The sequence below is a fragment of the Salminus brasiliensis genome, chromosome 1, assembly GCF_030463535.1.
Source record: "Salminus brasiliensis chromosome 1, fSalBra1.hap2, whole genome shotgun sequence".
Taxonomy (NCBI): domain Eukaryota; kingdom Metazoa; phylum Chordata; class Actinopteri; order Characiformes; family Bryconidae; genus Salminus; species Salminus brasiliensis.
In genome coordinates, this window is record NC_132878.1 from 8,360,540 (window position 1) to 8,381,153 (window position 20,614).

Sequence of the window (20,614 nt, forward strand, 5' to 3'; positions counted from 1 at the left end):
TTTCAGCTGCGATTTATACAGCCCAGCCCGCTTACTACTGACTTTATCGTGGGGTCATCAGTGCACTGGGTCAAAGCCACCGGCTATGTTTATGTATACAGCATGTGCGATTTCGCTCACAGCCTCAAAAGTCTCCTTCCTGGTCATCAGAGTGTCCAGCTCCTGTTGACGGGCGTCCAGTTCCTGGACAAACACATAAGAAGATGGGGAACAGAGTCAACCTTTAACCTCAAACAGAATCCAAGACGCCATAAACTTAAGACGCCCCTGTCACAAATCATTAACAATAACGGGCACGGGGCCAACCTGAGTGACTCTCGGTGCAGAACTCTAACGTACTGAGCCAAAGGCAGTTCACATACTGTGGCAAATGGGCTCAGTAATTGCACTGAGCATCATAGGTTTGAGGATACTTAGCTTTTTAAAATGATCTTAATATATTGATGTATGTGTGACAAGTAACATTTTATAATATTAAAAACTAATAACTAGGTTTATACTAAGGAAAACAATGTAAATACGTGTGGTAAAACATCTGCTACAGTGACGACTTGCGAATAATTCCAAAGCCCACATGTTCTCTTGTTCCCTTGGTGTGAACATACCCGCAAACCCTCAAATTTTCCTGCTATGAGATCAATGACCTGACTTATTAAGACAAATCTGATTCTTCATATTTTACTGTAAACTGGCTCTACATGCTTTAAAGCAACACTATGTAGCATTTTTAATAGATAAATTTAAATGCTACTCTGTACTCGATATGCTGCTGAATGCACTATTTAGGAGAAGGGAACAGGACACTTTGGTGTCATATTTGTGTAAAATCCTGTAAGATTACTCAATGACGGTTCTGTATCTCACAGCTTGTCCAGAAATGCATGTGTAAAGCGTGTCCTTTAGAGGTGGCTTAAAGCGCAATTCCAGGAGCAAGAAATACCAATTATCACACAATCCTGCTTTTATCAAACACAAACCTGAGTGTTGTTCAATACAGCCAAACATCTTAACAGGAAGAACATTTTAATAGACAGCAAAGTGTCCCAGCAAAGACCTGCTGTGGTTTGCCGTCTAAAGTTGTTTTTGTTTTTTTTAGATATCTACAGGACAAGGATTGAGGCTGAAAGCTCGTCGTAGTGTTGTAAACCAGCCTACAAAAGCAGAGCTTAACGTTTTTTGTTTATTTTTATGAGCCCTCAGTAAAAGAAAAACAAGTGGGAGGTAAAATAACAGGGTGGTAAAAAGACATCTAAGCATTTGTCATCCCAAACATATTCACATATCGTCACCTCATCACCCCCAACTCCTCAACTCATCCCAAAGGTATTGGATGGAGCAACAACCATCCTTCCAGAGAACACAGTACACAGTTCCACAGCTCCACAGCTCAATGCTGGGGGGCTTTATACTCCTCTAGCCCACGCCTGGCATTAGGCAGCATGGTGCCAATAGGTGCATGTTTATCTGCTCCAGAGAGTCCTATTCTATTGACATATCGTTGCTGGTGACTTTACAGGAGAAGACAAAACAGTTCTTAACTTTGAATGGAAGGTAATGTAAAATAAGAGCTAATGTCAAGTCATTTAGAGCATTTCTATTGGTCTATTCATCCCAAAAACAAAAATGTACACAGTGTACAGAGCAACAACGGGGTCAAAATGGAGATGCATGTTTTTTCACTGTCTTACAGTGAACGTGTCCCCAGACGAGTAGCAGCCAAAGCCTGACTTTTTGTTTGTAACAAACCTGCAGCAGCTCCTCATTGGCAGCTTTCATCTCAGCATACTTGGCTTGCTTCTCCGGGGACATCTTCTTTACAATGTCATCTGCGGCCTGTTTCTCCCGCTCAATCTCCTCCTCCACGGCCTGGATCATGTCCTCCTTCCTGAAGCAAGGCAGAGGTATGACTGTGTAGATTAGACACATGCATTTAAAATACACCAGAGTTGCAGTTCCCCTAAGAGATCTGAACTCTCAGACGACTCCGATTACCAAGGTCTCAGACCATAACTAGCTTACCTAGCTTACTAGACTACTAAACCTTGTTCCAAACATCAGCAGCCATGCACTCCCTCTAAGCAGCTGCCTAGCACTCTGAACATTAAACTGACTGATGCCAAAGGCGATTAATTGAGCAGGATAAGACTATTAGAAGGTAGTGATACATGTTCACTTAGCTGTGTCCTCTGTTTGAGATGTAATCAAGACATGGCAGTTAACAGGAACGGTGGAGGTCACACTGAGGTTTGGGAGACCTGTTTGACTGCAAAAGGCATTCTGGAAGATCTAGCAGACTCTGGGGGGGGGTGGTACACTGTTCTCCTGTTGAGGAGTCTTTAGAGGAAAACCTTTCTAGCCGCTTCACCGAAATTCAGCATCAGAAGTTTTCAAAGGAACATCTAAACAGGACTGATGCATTTGCTTTTTTTGAATTTTTACTCAAATTTATTTCCCCAATTACCCAAACTACTCTGAGGACTGACACATGCCTCATTTATCACATGTGCAACCAGCCACCGCCTCATTTCTTAAACTGCTGCCGATGCATCAGAGCTGGGTACCCGGAGATGTTGCATCACCAGCAGTTCGAAAAGAGGCAGAGGCCCTATGTGGGGAAAGTAAGCAAGCCATCTATGTACCTAGAAAGAGCAAGGCTAATTATGCTCTCTCAGGCTCCTGCTGCTGATGGCGAGACCCAGGCCTCGAACCAGCGATCCTGGTTGGATCACAGTGGGTCATAGAGTCATAGAGGAAGAAAAAGGAGTGCAGAACTTTGTAGAAAAACACCTCTCCAACTGTTAAGAGCAGTGCCCTCATTTTTTTCACGCTTTTGCTTTACACCTGTTCAGATCAAAAACGCACTATACAACGTAATCTGAGAGTGTCCAAAACATCGCTAATAAATGGTTTACAGTGTGCACTCTTCAGCTGGCTTAGACACCACAGTGAATCTTTAGCCAGAAAGAAATTCCTTACTTTTATGACACAGAGCAAAGGTTCAATATGTAGCTCAGTTCCTGTAAACCCTCTTTCCTCACTCCATGCTACAAAATCACTGCTCTCAGCTCTGGATTACACTGGCTGGAAGGTAAGTGTCTCCAACCTTAAATTTCTCTTTTCGTCAAAAGTCTTTCGTAGAATTTATTAAGGCAATAAATCAAGTCCCGTACTTCTTCGAGTAGCACTGCTCACATGGAAATCCACAATTCACTGTGATATAGCTATAATATGTAGATAATACGCATTTCATTACGTCTCAATCATACATTTACTGTGCAGACGCCGTAAGCGGTCATGATAACTGCTGCTTAAAAACAGCTTTATTAGCTTATTTATCTCAATAGTCTGTGATTATAAATACATAAGGAAGTAAAGTAGATTTTTTTTAATTGATTTGCTGGTTAGAAGAACAGTTAGAAGAACACAGCTTTGGCTGCTGATCCTCTCTGTGATCTCTGTATTATACTGTATTGAATGCCCCCCAGGAATATGGAACAGTTCGAACGAATTAACAAGACAGTCTGTGTCATTGAGTTCACGTGATACACTATATGGACAAAAGTATTGGGACACCTACACATCACCCCCTACAGGAGCTTTTATGTCATCCCATTCTAAACCACATAGGCATTAATAAGAAGCTGGTCCCCCTTTGCAGCTCTAACAGCAGCAGGTCTGGAACTCTGCAGTTATTGAGTCAGCAGCAGAGCGTTGGAGACTTTTCTGCACTCTGCTCTGAGCTCAGCACTTGGCCCTGACCCTGCTCTGTAACTTTACGTGGTCTTGCTGAGCTGCTGTGGTTCCTAAACGCCTCCACTGTTCAGTAATCCCACTCACAGCTGATGGAGGAAGATCTAGGAGGGAGGAAATTTCACCAGCTGACTTGTTGTTGTTGTTGCAGCGGTGTCTCCTATTACATACAGAACCACACTGGAGTTCAGTGAGCTCTTTAGAACCTCCCAGTCTTTCACTAATGTGTGTAAGAAAGGCAGACTGCATGACTAGAGGCAACATCTACAACATGTGGGTTAGATTGAGGATTAGGTTTAGGTTTTAAGATGGGTTTTTTTAGAAGACTATGTTAAAGACAATGCGATTATCTACAAAGTATCTATAGTGAACGCTCAAAATGTTGTAACCAATGGTTGTCTAAAGTGTGTATCAGGAGATCCAGTGAATCTGACTGTAATAAATTCTGTAATAATAAAACTTTACACCAGCAGTTAAAGTGGTAGCTGGAATTTTAGCACCCAAGTTGCACTGTGTTTTATGCTGATTTCCTCATATCAGGTTCAGTGATGTGATAAAGCTTAGTCAAGCTGTGGTCCTTATTCTGCATCCATATCTCAACCTCTAGTCTTTGAACTTTAGTTAGCTGGCACATAGGCCTCCACTTAAGAGCTGTTTCTGAATCAGTTTTGCTTTTAAAATATAACTGCAGTCACTGCACCAACCAAACTACTGATGACCTCCCTACATAGCGATACTTCCTCTATTTAACCTAATGGCTGGATTTATGAGTTTTACATACAAAGAAATTCACATATGAAGGCTGTATGATGAATACACTTATAGTGCGACCTATTGATTCATACTGCAGCAATATGTTAACAAGGACACACAGTGTCACTGGCGTGAAGCACCAAAGGCTATTTGAGTACTATCAGCACCTCCTTGTTGAAAATGTTCCACAATATGTATTATATTGGCACAAATGTATTATACTGACTCACTTATTGACCCAAAATAGGTTTATCAGCTCATGAGAACACCCTGATTTATTAAAACACCCACAGAATATCTAAATGAAGAAGGTTCTTGATAAGTATAAAAGCAATTGAATAACCTTCTTGTATTCTCTGTGGCCAAAACTCTATCATGATAAACAGCTCAGATACAAAGACCTTGAGTAAGTTTTACAACTTAACAGAGCTGGATCCATCATACAACTGTACAGCCAAGCCAAATCAAGCCTAATGTTTCAGGTCTTGAAAATTTGGAATTTCTTAAATTAGCCTGCAAACAATCAGAAATCTCAAGTAATTGGCATAAAGAGTTTAGATTTCATGAAGCAATGTTGACTATTTGTTCTTAGTCCATGCACACACTTGAGAAAGCAGGATAAGGTGGATAAGGTGAACAAAATGGTGAACAAAATTACACTTAAATTAAATGTTTCGTGCATGAAACAGTGCAGGCAAAGGGGCAGGACACAAGGGCTGAGTTTACGAAAGGCCATAATGGTGGCAGTGAAGGCCAAAGAGAACCAAAACCAAAACAGAAGAAGCACTAGAAACTGAACACAGGGCTATATAAACGTGCAGCCATGTAAAAAAAAAAAAAAAACATGAAGACACCCGATGAAAACCTTCCAAACATATTTAAACATCTGGACATTTGATTGTTCATTCGAGCAATACTGAGAGACGGAGGAAATATAACTAAACACATAAATCTGAAGAAAATCATCACTTGCAAAATGTAATTAACAGAAAAAGTAAAAGGATCAAGTTAGGACACTCTATGCCCTAAAAGCTGCTATTTCCCATTTTTGCTGGAATAACCTCAGTGTGACATTTCCTGGAACTGTGTACCAGTCTCATGCACTGTGTACAGTGTACTGCTGCAACCCTAAGTAGATTCTATGATGAAGAGCTTTCCAGGCCCTGCTGCAGCAAGGCAGCCCCAAACCACGACATATCCACCTCAATTCTTCACAGTTCATACGGGATAATGCTCTTGCTGCTCAGTCTTTATCTGATCTAACGATAATCACCAAATGTAAATGCCGTAAATAATTTTAAAGAAAGACAGCTAAACAGGAGGACTAGCAATCTGACTATAAACCAGTAACTGACTGCTGCTATTAAAACTAGTAGAAGAGTTAAACCTCTAGTTTTTCATTTACTGACCATAATAACTTATTATTGGGCAACCATATTATTCAGTAATTAAGTATGCAAATCTGGAATTTAAGTATGACCCCACATGCAAGCCCTTAGATTGTACTACCAATATGTGCCTTGTATTAGATTTATTGACAGACTGGTAGGCAGGAGCCTGGAGGGAGCTCAACAGCATTTAGATCAGGCTTAGGGAACTTGGCCATGCCAGAACTCTCCATTTCTTTATTTTAAAGAAATGGAGAGTAAATAAGACTTTTTCAGTAAATGCTCTGGGTCATTGTCATGTTGCAAGGTCCACTTCTGCTTCAGCTTCATTTCAAGTATCCTCTGATACAAAAGAATTTTCCTCACACAAAACCTGCATTTCTATTAATTACATTTTGCATATTCTTTTAAAAAATACATTTACTTAGTTATATTACCTCCATCTCTCAATATTCACCTCAGGGCAATGACAAGACGACAAGGCGGATCTACAAGCAACATATGGTGCTGCCTCAGCACAAACAGTGTCTTATGAGGGATCATGAAAAAAGTGAAACCTGGCATGTGACACTGATTCTGCTTCTGGGCAGGGTGCAGGGGCCACTCGTCTGTCCAGCAAGCAGGCCTGTGTTTACAACCCGAGGATGAAACAAATGTTTGTCCTCCATCGGCCTGAGCATTCATGTGGCGGGGCAAGAAAACAGCCTGCTTCTCCGCAGAAGAACACTGGTCTACTTTGTGCTCTCTGGCAGATAGGGCTTTCTACAAGTGGCTTTGTGGCTGACAGCAGATAACACATGCATGCACACACACACACACAAAAAAAAGCTGAGGCACACGGGAAGACAGCAAGCTCCTGTAGGACCGACCCATCTGCACAAAGCTTTCCTTTGTGCTCTGTTCATGGCCTTGTACTTAGGGGGAGTTTGGCTATTATTCTCATACAGTTGTCCTTCTGAAGCAAATGAGCTCTGTGGGACCAATGACAACGCCTTGTTACGAAGACAGAGACTGACGTCGTCTTTTCCCACAATCTATGGACTAGCGGCTCGACTGCGCGGCTTGTGCTTAGTTGTGATGCTGGTGTGTGATTGCAGGTAAAGAGCAGACCATGGAGATGAAAGAGCTAGTCTTGCTATGGATGGCAACTGCACTGGCGGCTTCAGCCATGGAGGTGGTGAGTGATTTGTATACCGTACTCAACATCATAACATTTTGCAGTATTTACTAAAGCAGTGAGTAAATACAGCCTGCAATACGGGGTCAAATCTTAATGATGACTATGCAATCCAAACTCAGAACCTTTATACTGCCAGTAAAATGCAATGGTTTCAGCAAATCTGACCCATGGGATATTCTGTACATGCATATTTACACAGAGACGAGCCTAAATATGTTGTTGTTTCTTGAACAATGCAGAACACACAATGTTAAGCTCAAAAACGTATGTGTCTCTATTTCAAGGTGGATGATGGCAACAAGACACTGACAGCCATTTCCATCTACCCTTCAAACACAACCAAGTTAATCCTACATCATAACTTCATCACGATGAGCAGTTTAGACACCAATGCCTTGAATATGCTGCCCAACCTAACAGAGCTGGATCTATCTTACAACCATATAGCCAAGCTGACCGATGGGGCTTTTTCTGGCCTCGAAAACCTGGAAGTTCTCAATCTCAGTGGGAATAGTCTGCATACAATCAGAAATGAAACTTTCACTGGTCTGAAGAAGCTCAAGAAGCTGGATCTGCAGGAAAATCCATGGAATTGCAGTGGCCCCTTTCTGAAGCTCATAAAGTGGATGAATGACTCTGGAGTTCAGACAGGTAGGTGGTACTGGATCGGTCTAAACATTTTGGCTCTTAGAACTGATATCATATGAGCATTGACTTTTAACTTCCGCTGTGGGTGAGGTGTGCTGGGGTAGGGCATAGTTGTGAGGGCAGTGGGTCCACAGACCTGGAGTAATAATGTAATATCTGACAGGCACAATAAAGGAAAGTAATGTCCCACCCCAAACAACAGTGTTAAACACTCCAATTAGTACTTATTGAGAGCGTGTGGGACACAAATGCTGTTTATTAGGCCAAAATACCACAAAAGGAACCCTGGCCAATTACCTTGCTCTTGTATATCGCCCTACTTTCTAAGCAGAACATAGTGACCGTCTGTGAAAGTTCCTAGGTTGTTGACTTTTTGACTAATGCTGGTCATGTGTGTCACATTTCCGCAGAAGGAGGTACCTGTGCCTCCCCAGAGGATCTGAATAAGAAACAAGTCCTGGATGTCATCAAGGCACGCTCCACCCCGACAAAGCCACCTTCTGTTACTACTAGCACAACCACTGTTACAACTGCTCCTCCTCCACCTCTTCCACATCCTGCTATAAATACTACTACTACTACTGCTGCTGCTGCTACTTCTACTGCTCCTCCAACTACTACTGGAACTACTGCTTCTCCTGCAACCACAGCCCAATGGAGATCACATTCATCGTCATTCACATCGGGCAAAACCAACATTTCAAATAAAGGTAACAAAGTTCTTTTGCATCCACTCGGCTTATCGATTCTGCACACTGAAATCTACATCAGTGTGAGGACATTAAAGCTCTAGCTGGTCAGTCTTTTAACTGAATGATGACCAGCAGTAAGTCCCCCCTCATTTCAATGAAGGACCGCACCCAGTAATTGACTTTTGCTATTAAAACAATTGGGTTATCCTGAAGCTTATTCCAGAAGATCCATTTATTGACCCAAATATTATATTATTATTACTGGAACTGAAGTGTGGCCCCATATACTAGCCCTTAGGTGATAACACCAGTATGCGTCTTCCTTTAGATTCCCTGGCAGAGACTGGCAACTCTGGCAAGCAGCAGCCTGGAGTAAGCAACACCTGGAAGTTCCTGGCTGGGGTGATCGTCATCGCTCTCTGCACCTCCATGTTCATTGTGTGTGCCGTCAAGTCGCCTTCATGGTACAAAATGATCTTCAACTACCGGCACCAGAGGCTCCGCGAGGTGGAGGAGCCCAACATCTTCAGCACTGGCCGCTACTCCAACTTCAGCCTGGACACGGAGCAGACGGAGACCAGCGCCCACGAGCTGGACCAGGGCCTAGAACAGCCGCTGGAGGACGAGGACGGCTTCATAGAGGACCGCTACATCCAGCCGGAGGACTACAAAGACCACACTGAGGACTACAAAGACCACTCTGATGCTGATGAAGTATAAACTGTGGCCTGAGAGGACGGTGACTGAATTAAGGATGGGAATGTTTACCTTTTAACACGTGCCAAGATAAATAAGAAGCCTTTATACAGCACAAGTAACTGTGGCAAAGCACATGACAGCTTTTTCTGTTTACCAATCAACCACAAAGTTTATGGAAGGCAGGGCAGAAAGCACTTGACCTTGTCTCCATTTCACAAGCATTTACAATGCAGCATCGATAGCATCCGTGTTCATTTCTATACCAAAGATTGGTGGGTAAGCTCTCAGTATTAGGGGAGTAAGGGTACATGTACAAATTTTACACAAGCAATGACCGCTGACCGAAAAGGCGGCTGGTACTGTGGACTGGAAATCTTGCTTAAATAGCATGTCTACTTTTATAGTCTACTTCTTGCCGTGTGCCGTGAGCTCCATGCTACAAGAATCATGTCAAAAATAACTCCTCCCCTTTGTCTGCAGTGGCTCTTCATTTCCCCGTAAAACACCAGTGAAACTAAAGTCCATATAGTGATCTGATACAGAGCAGCCGACTGACCGCAGCTCAGATAATCAACAGCTTCGTAGCATTAACATATTATCTTAAATGGTAGAGAGAGTGTTTCATGTGATGCTCGCTCCACCATTTAACAACAATCTTTAATTGTTACTAAGAGGGAAACCCAGCCCAGTAACTGACAACATAAAACATGCCTAAACATTACTGAAATAAATGATATGTCCAAATATTTGTGGACAACCCTTCTAAAACAATAAGCATTTAGCAAATTTTTTGTTGCACCCATTGCTGACAGAGACAAACACAGCTTGTCTCTAAAGACGTACTGCCAATAGATAAGGGCTGTCTGGAGCAGATAAACATGAACCTAGGCTCTAGCATAGACTAGAGGGGTATAAAGCCCCCCAGCATTGAGCCGTGGAGCAGTGGAAGAAGTGTGTTCTCTGGAATGATGGATGGTGCTCCATCCAATACTTTTAGGAAGAGTTGAGGAGTGGTGGATGAGGTGGGGTGGGGATCAGCCAACATCCTGACCTTATTAAAACGCTTGTTGCTGAACCCAATCAAATGCTTACAGCAATGCTCCTCCGACTTCCCCTGAACAGTAGAGAAGCAGGATTCGTTTTGTTTTAATACCCCTGATTTTGGAAGAAACAATGAATAAGCGGGTGTCCCAATACTTTTATCCATACTGCAGATTAGAGCTGCACGGATCACATCTAAATATTAAACAAATAAAAGTGATTATTGTATGTTATAATACACATTTGTTAAGGGGAAAAGCGGTATACTGAGTGAAAAAACGGATACCGGTGGGTCTTGTATGATGCAGTTTGGGACCCCCTGCCTTAAGCTGGTAGCTAGTAAGCAACATGCCATGCTATGCTTTGCTTAAGCTGAGGTCTGAAATGAGAACGAAAAAGGGGGTTTTGGTGGGGATTTTTTTTCCTGTTGTACCAAACTCAGACTGAACCGTGTGGCCCAAATCGTGGTGTAAAGCAAACCGTCACTTCTATGTACCATTACACCGCTGCTCAGCATTAAAAATGAACAGACGTGTTGTTTGCCGACTTGCACCACAAACAGCTTCGACCATTTCAGCTGTAAAAATACAGTAAATAAACAGAGGACTAGAGGCAAAGATAAACCTTGTTAAAGTCCAGAAATAATGAAGATATTTCCCATCAGGAGACATAATGAACGCTGTTTATTTCTTAAAACAACTGTGCAAGAACACGAGTGCAAAGTACTAAAGCTTTCTATTCACAATGATGGAGCAAATGAGTTCTATATCAGAGGTTATTTGTGGGGGGTTTTCAGTATCACTCATAATGCCTGGCATTGTGCAACAGATGCTGTGTGTAAAGTTAAACACAATCACTATGTTGTTCCTCTGTATCTTTGTAAAAACAGCATGCGTTGCCAATGCTGGAGCTGTCAACACAAAACTGAACTGAACAGCTCTTTAACTTCAGCTTCAGCTTCAGACCAAAGACTTTAGATTCAAAGTTAGTATGTTAAGGCAACACTATGTAGAATTTGAACCATAAAATAGCAGCTTCAAAATCGCTGTGACGCTCCACTCACTGTAATAGGGCTCGGCAGGGCTCGGCACGCTGCTAACTGCGCTATGGAACTTCAGAGAAGCGGGCAGGACAGCACTTCTGAGAGTGTAACCCGAGCCATATTAGTGTAACGTCCTCGAACCGCCTCAGTCCACATGCTTATTTCTTAGTAACAGTTCTGAATCTCTCAGCTTGTCCAAAAAGACTTGTCCTGTAGTGGTGGCTCAAAGCGCAAATTGCACTTCCCGACTGTAGGGGGAGCCCTGGATAAAGAGATTTCCATAGTGTTGCGTTAAGGACATGAAGGTAAAGAAAAATTATATTTGTGTTTCTAAATTTTAATAATTCGGATATAAACAAAGTCACCCAGCGTAGTCGGATGTGAAATGCTCCAATCTAAGCAGAGAAACACCCAAGTCACAATTGTTTACGATGGTGGTAAACAAAACCAGACGTCTGCAGCAGTGCTCCCTAAAAAGCTCCCTCACCGTACAGCCTTAATGAATACAGACCCAATTAAAACAATTAGGCTATTCTACAGCCTGTTCTCTCAATGCAAAGCTAGTTGTTCATTAATTGAGCCCAATAACTTTAATAACTCAATATGATTTAATATAAGTTATGGGAGTACCCAATGCAGACACAGATGTGTAAATGCACACACATTGTCTAGTCCCTGTGGAGAAGTACTGCCAGTAGAATAGGACTCTCTAAAGCAGATAAACATGAACAAATTGGGACCATGCCCAATGCCAGGCATGGGCTACACAGGTTGAGCACTGAGCTGTGGAGCAGTGAAACAATGTTTTCTGGAATGATGGATGGTGCTCCATCCAGTACATTTGGGATTTTGGGATGGGTTGTGGAGTTGGGGATGGGATGGGATGAGGTGGGGTGGTGATCATCCAACATCCTGTCCTCACTAACATGCTTGCCACTGAATGCAATCAAATCCTCACAACAATGCTCCAAAATCTAGTAGAAATCTTCTTCCCTGGACAGTAGAGACGGTCACTCAAAATAAATCAATACCCTTGATTTTGGAAAAAAAAAAAAAAGACTGAGCAGGTGTCCCAATACTTTTGTCCATAGAGGGTACATAAAATGGTTGCAAACAGTGAGGCACATAAATCTAAGATGCAATTGTATGGTGACCTCGGGTTCCTGTCGTCACCATGTACATATAATATGACTCTGAATTAGTTCGTTTGTATGTCAATGATTGAGCTACGCGAGATATTGAGATACTCCGTTTCCACTGACAAACGAAACCTCTTTAATGAAATTAGTTTTATTGATGACCTGAGAACTACTTCTCGTTTCTCAGGACAGTGAAGGAGATTCTGTCACTGCAGTGCCCTCTTGTGAACTGTGCTGGAAATGCATTGCCTGCTGACAGTGGAGCATGTCTGATGTTTGTAAGGACTCTAAAAGCACTTACTCTCTTCTTTCCGTGAATATGACGTCCATGCTTTGGGCTTCTCGGTCATTCTGTGCTTTCAGCTGAACATGTGAGGAGAAATGTGAAACAGTCATGTGACAATACTGAGATATTACACAATGCAATCGACTGCTTATAAAAATGTGATGATACCCACCATATTGAAGTCATTCATCACTTCATCCATTTCAGTGTTGGTGTTCAGTTTGTCCACCAGCTGAAAATGTAACAAACAGGGGTTTGCCATTCACCTTAACTGCAGAATTACACTGTTGTAGGAATGCATAGGGATTTTCACAGTTCCTCTGTTTACATGAGAATCAAACTGAGCAAATACTCCCATGAACACATACCCCATATTTCCAAAATCCCATTTATACCCTTACTCAGCTACACTATGTATAACCCCAGTCCAAATGGTTTACTTTGGCTTCTTTTCCACTGCAGGGCCAAACAGTTCTGAGCATGGAGGGTAACCATTCACACACGGTTCAGCAGGGAGCGCTTACAAACTGGGCTAAGTCCGGTTAGCTAACTGGACTAAAGGCCAGAAAACTGGTGGGACAGCTTAATAGCACAGCGATTCACTTTTTTGCTCCATATTTGCGTCACTTTTGTGCCTCATGATTCTGGGTCTTTATATTTCCAGTACAGAAAATGGCGAAGACTGTGTCTAATAATTACAAGAGCACTGATCATTAGTGTGGAGACCAGCATACTTTATTGCGCTTATAAAGTTTAGCATGCTAGAGTCGGCTACAGGCCTCATCCAACATCGTTAGTGCAGCATTAGCATGGCCCGGCTACTGGGCTTGCCTGGTTGTGGGCCTCGTTCAACAGCGCTACTGCTGCTTGATCATGCCGGGTACTGGCCCCATCCAATATATAACACCTACAGCTGTGCTGGACTATGTTGATTTTTTTGCGACAGTATATCTACGTCTGTTATGCCAAGACCATGGCTGTATCTATTCGTTAGCATAGTGCTAATGGCGTAGTTAGTTTCAAACAGACTTTAAGTTTATGTGGACTCCAATTTCAACAAGTGCTAAAACTTTATTTAGCACTACATCCATAAAATTGGCTTGAGACGAGTGCGATTTATGCGTACTGATTACTCAATGCTAAGAGATGAAGTATGGCTAGTGTTAGCTGGGTATGTTAGCCTTGTCGTTGTAGTGCAAATCTAAAGAATGAAACTGTCGCATAATTATTATAACTGTGCACTTCCTGGTTCTTCAGTGGGGCAGTGGTGGCTCAGCGGTTAGAGCTCCGGGTTATTGATGAGAGGGTTGTGGGTTTGATACCCGGGATCGGCAAGCTGCCACTGTTGGGCACTCTTGAGCAAGGCCTTTCACCCTCTCTGCTCCCCAGGCACTGGAGTTGGCTGCCCACCACTCTGGGTGTGTGTGCACTCACTACCCCTAGTTCACTAGTGTGTGTGTGTGTGTGTGTTCACTACCACAGATGGGTCAAATGCAGAGGACACATTTTGCTGTACGTAGTACAGTGACGAATACCTGCACCTTTACCTTTAAAAGAGGCCTTCGAGCTAATTCGGACTAAGTACACGTGTCCTTCAGTTTTGCTCTGTTCGCACAGATGTTCCCACGTACCATGTTATAGTCTGCCAGTTGTCCCTGTAGATCCTTTATTTCTCCAGCAAGGCCCTCAGCTCTGTGTGCAGATACGAGACGGAAACGTTAAACATGAGAAAGATCAAAAAGCCATCACTGACCATCACTACGACAACAGGAGCAATCTGAACGAACCTTTTTTCATAGGACAGGTAAACAGAGTTCTCCTGGTTGAAGACATCAATTTCCTTCTGTAGCTTGCTGGTCTCAGTTGTGAGCTCATTTATCTTCCCTCTGTAATGAGAAAAGTTGCATACACTGATCAGCCATAACATTAACACCACCTGCCTAATATTGAGTAGCCCACTTGTGCCGGCACAACAGATCTGAGCATTCGAGGCATGGAATCTAGCACCCAGACTAATGTTAAGAGAAGATCCTTTAAGTCCTGCAAGTTATGAGACGGGGCATCCATGCATCACATCAATGACCCTTAGGTGCCCATGCCAGGGGGTTTCTTTCTTGAACCACTTTAGGTAGGTGCTATCCACTGCATACCGGGAACATCCCACAAAACCTGCCTCAGCGGTCACAGTTGGGTTCTTGTCAAAGTGTCTCAGATTTTTTTTTTTTACCATTTCCCTGCATTTAACACCTTTATCCCCTTAAAAACTGACTGTTGACTTGTTGCCTGAAGAGAATCAATGTTTTTCCCTTCATCTGTCATTAGTGGTGCTAATGTTATGGCTGATCAGTATATATATATATACCTAAAATCACTTTTCATATAAATTGTTTTTTTTTATTTTTTTTATAAGAAACCATTGAGACAAGAGATGCATGCAGTTTATATGATGTTCTTGGGCTCTTAATTACTCCCTGGATGATTGTACATCTTGCTTTTGGTAAGATTTTAAAAGTCCACTCCTGGAAAGACTGCTTACTGTTCCGAAACGTCCTCATTTGGCTACAGTATGATTCTGACTGTAGTCTGGCTTAGTAAAATGGCTTTGTGACCTTTTCAAGAGTGAGAGACCTTTTTTCTGAGGTCTAGCCTTGATGTTTTTATGTTGACAGTAAGGGTTTCCTTCTTGAACACTTTCCATGAAAATCGAGCTTGTTCAGCCTCTTTCTGATGGTAGATGCTGTACTTTGACATGAACTGTGGTAAGGACCACCTGTAGATCCTGTGATGACAGGATTGTTGGAGACTTCTTTACTCATCTTGTGGTCTTTGCTCCTGGGCTGAAGATCATGTTGGCAGGTGTTTCACTTGTAAATGATTTAGCGGACGGTGGAACGGCTGATTTCTAATTGTGAGATCTTTCTCAGGCTCATCAAGCCTTCTTTCCGAAGGCCTCAGAGAGCTCTTTGGATCTGTCAATAGTGATGTTCACACCAAATGTCTGAGGTTTAAAGAAGAATACCCTCTAACCATGTTCTGATAATCTGCAGCCAAATCTGTGTGATTTGATCTACTTCTTCTCAATCATTAAAACATTCATCACATACTGCTTACCTCAGTAATCCAAGGTAGTATGATTTGTCCAGAATTTGCCTCTGGGGTCCTGAGGGAACAGACAAACAAAAAGGTCTGTACATGTAACCTGTACTTATGTAAAGGGCTTTAAACTCTGGTACTCTGCTGTACCTTTTCCGACAGTCTTCATACCGCTGAGACCCTGCTGAGTGACAGGACGATCCGTCACTTTGATCTGAGCTGATAAGACACCAGGGGTGGCAATGGGTCCACCTCTCGTCCCTGGACGACCAGTTCCAGGCACGATCTGAAACACAAGCAAACACACATACCAATTTCTTTTTTTCTTTTTATTAAAGGGAAAATCCACTGACTTTTTTAACATTTCACTGCAGATAAACATACAAACTCCTGACTTTCCTTACAGTGGTGGTGACAGGTTTCATGAATCAGGTCACATATTGGTTACGGTTCCATGTAAAAGCTTTTCTTGTTGTTTTAAGAGGCACTGAATGCATCAGACATCTGATATTACTGATATTACTATCACCACTGTTGTTCCCAGTATTTATAATTTACATATTTATCAATTATTATTAAATTATGTGTTGTTAATTGATTACTATTATTTCTATTACTTTTTAATTATTCATTAAAAGTAGACAAAATCTGTGGAATTCTCCTTTAACTTAACACCTGCTCATTTACTCACCCCTGTTCCTACTCTGATCGCCGTCTGCGGAGGTCTGATGGCTGTCGGTGGTCTTCCAGTTCCTGCAATTAATGACCCACGACTCATAGGCCTGCTTGACGGAGGTCTCTGACTTGCCATGACTTACCCTGTGAAGAAAAGCAAGTTAGTGGCTAGCTTCTTTTTTCTTAATTTTCCAACTCATTTGAAGAAAAGAAAAACCTAAAAAGAGACTTTTCCAGAACATTTCCAGGACATCCAGACATGACAACATAAATACAATAAGTACATTACAAGCCTGGTTTCACACACATGGTTACTGGGCGCACTGTTCAACATCTAGTACTACATGCAAACATTTTCCCTCAGTAAATCCACTGGTGTTTCTCAAATGCAAGACTCTTTGGTTTCAGAACTGCTATTTGAGATGAACAATCCAGAGAGTTTAAAAATGCCTGTATATAAAAAAGTAAAGTTGCAAGTTAGATACAAAGCTTGCACATAGACGACATGTCCAAATGTTTGTGGACACCCCTTCTAATAAATGCATTCAGCTACATTAGGTTGCACCCATTACTGACACAGACGTGCAAATGTGCACACACAGAGCTCAGTCTAGACCCTGTAGAGAAGCACTGCCAATAGAACATGAACCTACTGGCACTATGCTGCCTAACGCCAGTCATGGGCTAGAGGGGTTTAAAGCCCCCCAGCATTGACCTACTGTGGAGCAGTGGAACTGACTGTGGTCTCTGGAATGATGGATGGTGCTCCATCCAGGACTTTTGGGATGATTTGAGAGGAGTTGTGGGGTTGGGGATGAGGTGGGGTGGGGTGGTGATCATACATCCATAATACATCCAGACCTCCTGGCTAATACACTTCGTGTCCAAATAATTGTGGACAACCCATCCAATGGATGCATTCAGCTGAGCTGCGTCTCTGGAGCAGATATACATGAACCACTATACCCTACCATATGCCAGGCGGGGGCTAGAGGGGTTATACAGGCCTCCATCATTGAGCAGTGGAACTGACTGTGTTCTCTGGAATGATGGATGCTGCTCCATCCAGTACTTTTGGGATAATTTGGGGAGTTGAGGATAATTAGATGGGGTGGGGTGATCATCATCCAACATCCAGCCCTCACTAACACTCGTGCCACTGAATGCAATCAGAAAATCTAGTAGAAAGTCTTCTTCCCTGGACAGTAGATACAAAGGTAAAAGGTGCACATATTTGTCACTGTACACTGTACACTGCATAGCGAAATGTGTCCTCCGCATTTAACCCATCTGTGGTAGTGAAAACACACACACACTAGTGAACTAGGGGCAGTGAATACACACACCCCCAGAGCGGTGGGCAGCCAACTCCAGCGCCCGGGGGGGAAAAGAGGGTAAAGGGCCTTGCTCAAGGGCCCAACAGTACAGTTACTCCAACAGAAGCAGGATAAGCTATTTTAATACTCTTGATTTCTGAAGAAGTAATGACTGATTTGGTGTCCCAATACTTTTTTTTTCTTATGTAAAGCATATGTAATGGGCCTTCTTATGACTAATACTTCTTATGAGCTATTTTACCATACTCTTGATTTCTGAGGAAGTAATGACTGATTTGGTGTCCCAATACTTTTTTTTTTCTTATAGCGTATGTAATGAGCCTTCTTATGAGCTATTTTACCATACTCTTGATTTCTGAAGACGTAATGACTGATTTGGTGTCCCAATACTTTTTTTTTTCTTATAGCGTATGTAATGAGCCTTCTTATGAGCTATTTTACCATACTCTTGATTTCTGAAGAAGTAATGACTGATTTGGTGTCCCAAAACTTTTTTTTTCTTATGTAAAGCGTATGTAATGGGCCTTCTTATGACTAATACTTCTTATGAGCTATTTTACCATACTCTTGATTTCTGAAGAAGTAATGACTGATCTGGTGTCCCAATACTTTTTTTTCCTATGTAAAGCATATGTAATGGGCCTTCTTATGACTAATACTTCTTAAGAGCTATTTTAATACTCTTGATTTCTGAGGAAGTAATGACTGATTTGGTGTCCCAATACTTTTTTTTTCTTATGTAAAGCATATGTAATGGGCCTTCTTATGACTGATACTTCTTATGAGCTATTTTACCATACTCTTGATTTCTGAAGAAGTAATGACTGATCTGGTGTCCCAATACTTTTTTTTTCTTATACATATGTAATAGGCCTTCTTATGACTAATACTTCTTAAGAGCTATTTTACCATACTCTTGATTTCTGAAGAAGTAATGACTGATTTGGTGTCCCAATACTTTTTTTTTCTTATACATATGTAATGGGCCTTCTTATGACTAATACTTCTTAAGAGCTATTTTACCATACTCTTGATTTCTGAAGAAGTAATGACTGATTTGGTGTCCCAATACTTTTTTTTTCTTATGTAAAGCGTATGTAATGGGCCTTCTTATGACTAATACTTCTTATGAGCTATTTTAATACCCTTGATTTCTGAAGAAGTAATGACTGATTTGGTGTCCCAATACTTTTTTTTTTCTTATACATATGTAATGGGCCTTCTTATGACTAATACTTCTTATGAGCTATTTTAATACCCTTGATTTCTGAGGAAGTAATGACTGATTTGGTGTCCCAATACTTTTTTTTTTCTTATAGCGTATGTAATGAGCCTTCTTATGAGCTATTTTACCATACTCTTGATTTCTGAAGAAGTAATGACTGATTTGGTGTCCCAAAACTTTTTTTTTCTTATGTAAAGCGTATGTAATGGGCCTTCTTATGACTAATACTTCTTATGAGCTATTTTACCATACTCTTGATTTCTGAAGAAGTAATGACTGATCTGGTGTCCCAATACTTTTTTTTCCTATGTAAAGCATATGTAATGGGCCTTCTTATGACTAATACTTCTTATGAGCTATTTTAATACTCTTGATTTCTGAGGAAGTAATGACTGATTTGGTGTCCCAATACTTTTTTTTTCTTATGTAAAGCATATGTAATGGGCCTTCTTATGACTGATACTTCTTATGAGCTATTTTACCATACTCTTGATTTCTGAAGAAGTAATGACTGATCTGGTGTCCCAATACTTTTTTTTTCTTATACATATGTAATAGGCCTTCTTATGACTAATACTTCTTAAGAGCTATTTTACCATACTCTTGATTTCTGAAGAAGTAATGACTGATCTGGTGTCCCAATACTTTTTTTTTCTTATACATATGTAATAGGCCTTCTTATGACTAATACTTCTTAAGAGCTATTTTACCATACTCTTGATTTCTGAAGAAGTAATGACTGATTTGGTGTCCCAATACTTTTTTTTTCTTATGTAAAGCGTATGTAATGGGCCTTCTTATGACTAATACTTCTTATGAGCTATTTTAATACCCTTGATTTCTGAGGAAGTAATGACTGATTTGGTGTCCCAATACTTTTTTTTTCTTATGTAACGCGTATGTAATGGGCCTTCTTATGACTAAAGCTCTAACCCAGTTTTCTATGCAAATCAAGGTATGAACTATTATCTTTTAGCTTTATCTATCACCCTATTTATATCTGATGTTTCAGGAGCCCACAAAAACAGCCCACACTTGCAGAGCTCTTGGACTAATTGGCTTTGGCTAGTTCCTTGAGTAGTTGGCTTCTAATTCCAGGTCTCCCTTCCACCTTAAATCCAGCTTCTGAAGCATATTATCATATTAATATCAGGGTTTAGTGAGATATATAAAAAGAAGGGACACAGAACAGAGCTTTTTACACAGCATCAGCCTCGTTAGCCTCGTTAGCCAGGTTAGCTAGCTAGCTAACCTGGCTAATGCTCATTTTTGCGTTACCCTGCTAGGCTCAAACCACACGGACAGAACAGTAAAAGCATCAAATACAGACATGACTAAAATTAGGACCTTAAACTGCGGCTCATTTGAACGTTACCTCTCTGGCGAACTGGCTAAATCTTCGAGGCTAAGCTAGCGCTAACCCCTTCTGTAGCAGTACACTCTTCACCGTTGCCGAGCAACCCATGTGGCTGTTATCGCGAGATCAGTGTGCGGGGCGTGTTCCAAATCGCTCACTATACAAAACTAGTACACTACCTAGTGTTTCAGCTCGGTTTCTAAATAAACCCGGCCTTCTTTTTTTTTTTTTTGCTTCACTTCTGTCGAGTCTTATCTGCCAAATTCTTGTGGCGTGGCTACCAGGTTTTTTTGCAAACTTTTTTGGCTC

The 20,614-nt window shown here is 41.5% G+C and overlaps 2 protein-coding genes across 2 annotated transcripts in view; one reads left to right on the forward strand and one right to left on the reverse strand.

Annotated features, from left to right (window-relative positions):
* The window catches only part of ift74 (intraflagellar transport 74), a 41,982-nt gene extending 21,577 nt beyond the window's left edge, over nucleotides 1-20,405 (reverse strand). Inside the window, exons 1-10 of the mRNA XM_072697263.1 lie at nucleotides 20,324-20,405; nucleotides 16,403-16,530; nucleotides 15,862-15,997; nucleotides 15,730-15,778; nucleotides 14,406-14,504; nucleotides 14,250-14,310; nucleotides 12,791-12,850; nucleotides 12,634-12,695; nucleotides 1,747-1,885; nucleotides 121-183 (exon numbers count right to left, since the gene is read on the reverse strand). Coding sequence (XP_072553364.1) covers nucleotides 121-183; nucleotides 1,747-1,885; nucleotides 12,634-12,695; nucleotides 12,791-12,850; nucleotides 14,250-14,310; nucleotides 14,406-14,504; nucleotides 15,730-15,778; nucleotides 15,862-15,997; nucleotides 16,403-16,522 — 789 coding nt within the window. The 5' untranslated portion in view covers nucleotides 16,523-16,530; nucleotides 20,324-20,405. The remainder of the gene's footprint in view (nucleotides 1-120; nucleotides 184-1,746; nucleotides 1,886-12,633; nucleotides 12,696-12,790; nucleotides 12,851-14,249; nucleotides 14,311-14,405; nucleotides 14,505-15,729; nucleotides 15,779-15,861; nucleotides 15,998-16,402; nucleotides 16,531-20,323) is intronic.
* Nucleotides 3,031-9,884, forward strand: LOC140577388 (uncharacterized). Its single transcript, XM_072697390.1, has 5 exons — nucleotides 3,031-3,088; nucleotides 6,989-7,068; nucleotides 7,356-7,722; nucleotides 8,130-8,429; nucleotides 8,740-9,884. The coding sequence occupies exons 2-5, from the start codon at nucleotides 7,003-7,005 to the stop codon at nucleotides 9,129-9,131; spliced, it is 1,125 nt and encodes a 374-aa protein (XP_072553491.1). The 5' UTR covers nucleotides 3,031-3,088; nucleotides 6,989-7,002; the 3' UTR covers nucleotides 9,132-9,884.
* Nucleotides 20,406-20,614: the final 209 nt, after the last annotated feature.

What these genes read in the sequence shown, in the direction of transcription:
- LOC140577388 (XM_072697390.1), top strand. Translation starts at nt 7,003, where the DNA reads ATGGAGATGAAAGAGCTAGTCTTGCTATGGATGGCAACTGCACTGGCG. An exon ending in CGGCTTCAGCCATGGAGGTG is followed by an intron (nt 7,069 to 7,355) that starts GTGAGTGATTTG and finishes CTCTATTTCAAG; the next exon opens with GTGGATGATGGCAACAAGAC. An exon ending in TGACTCTGGAGTTCAGACAG is followed by an intron (nt 7,723 to 8,129) that starts GTAGGTGGTACT and finishes ACATTTCCGCAG; the next exon opens with AAGGAGGTACCTGTGCCTCC.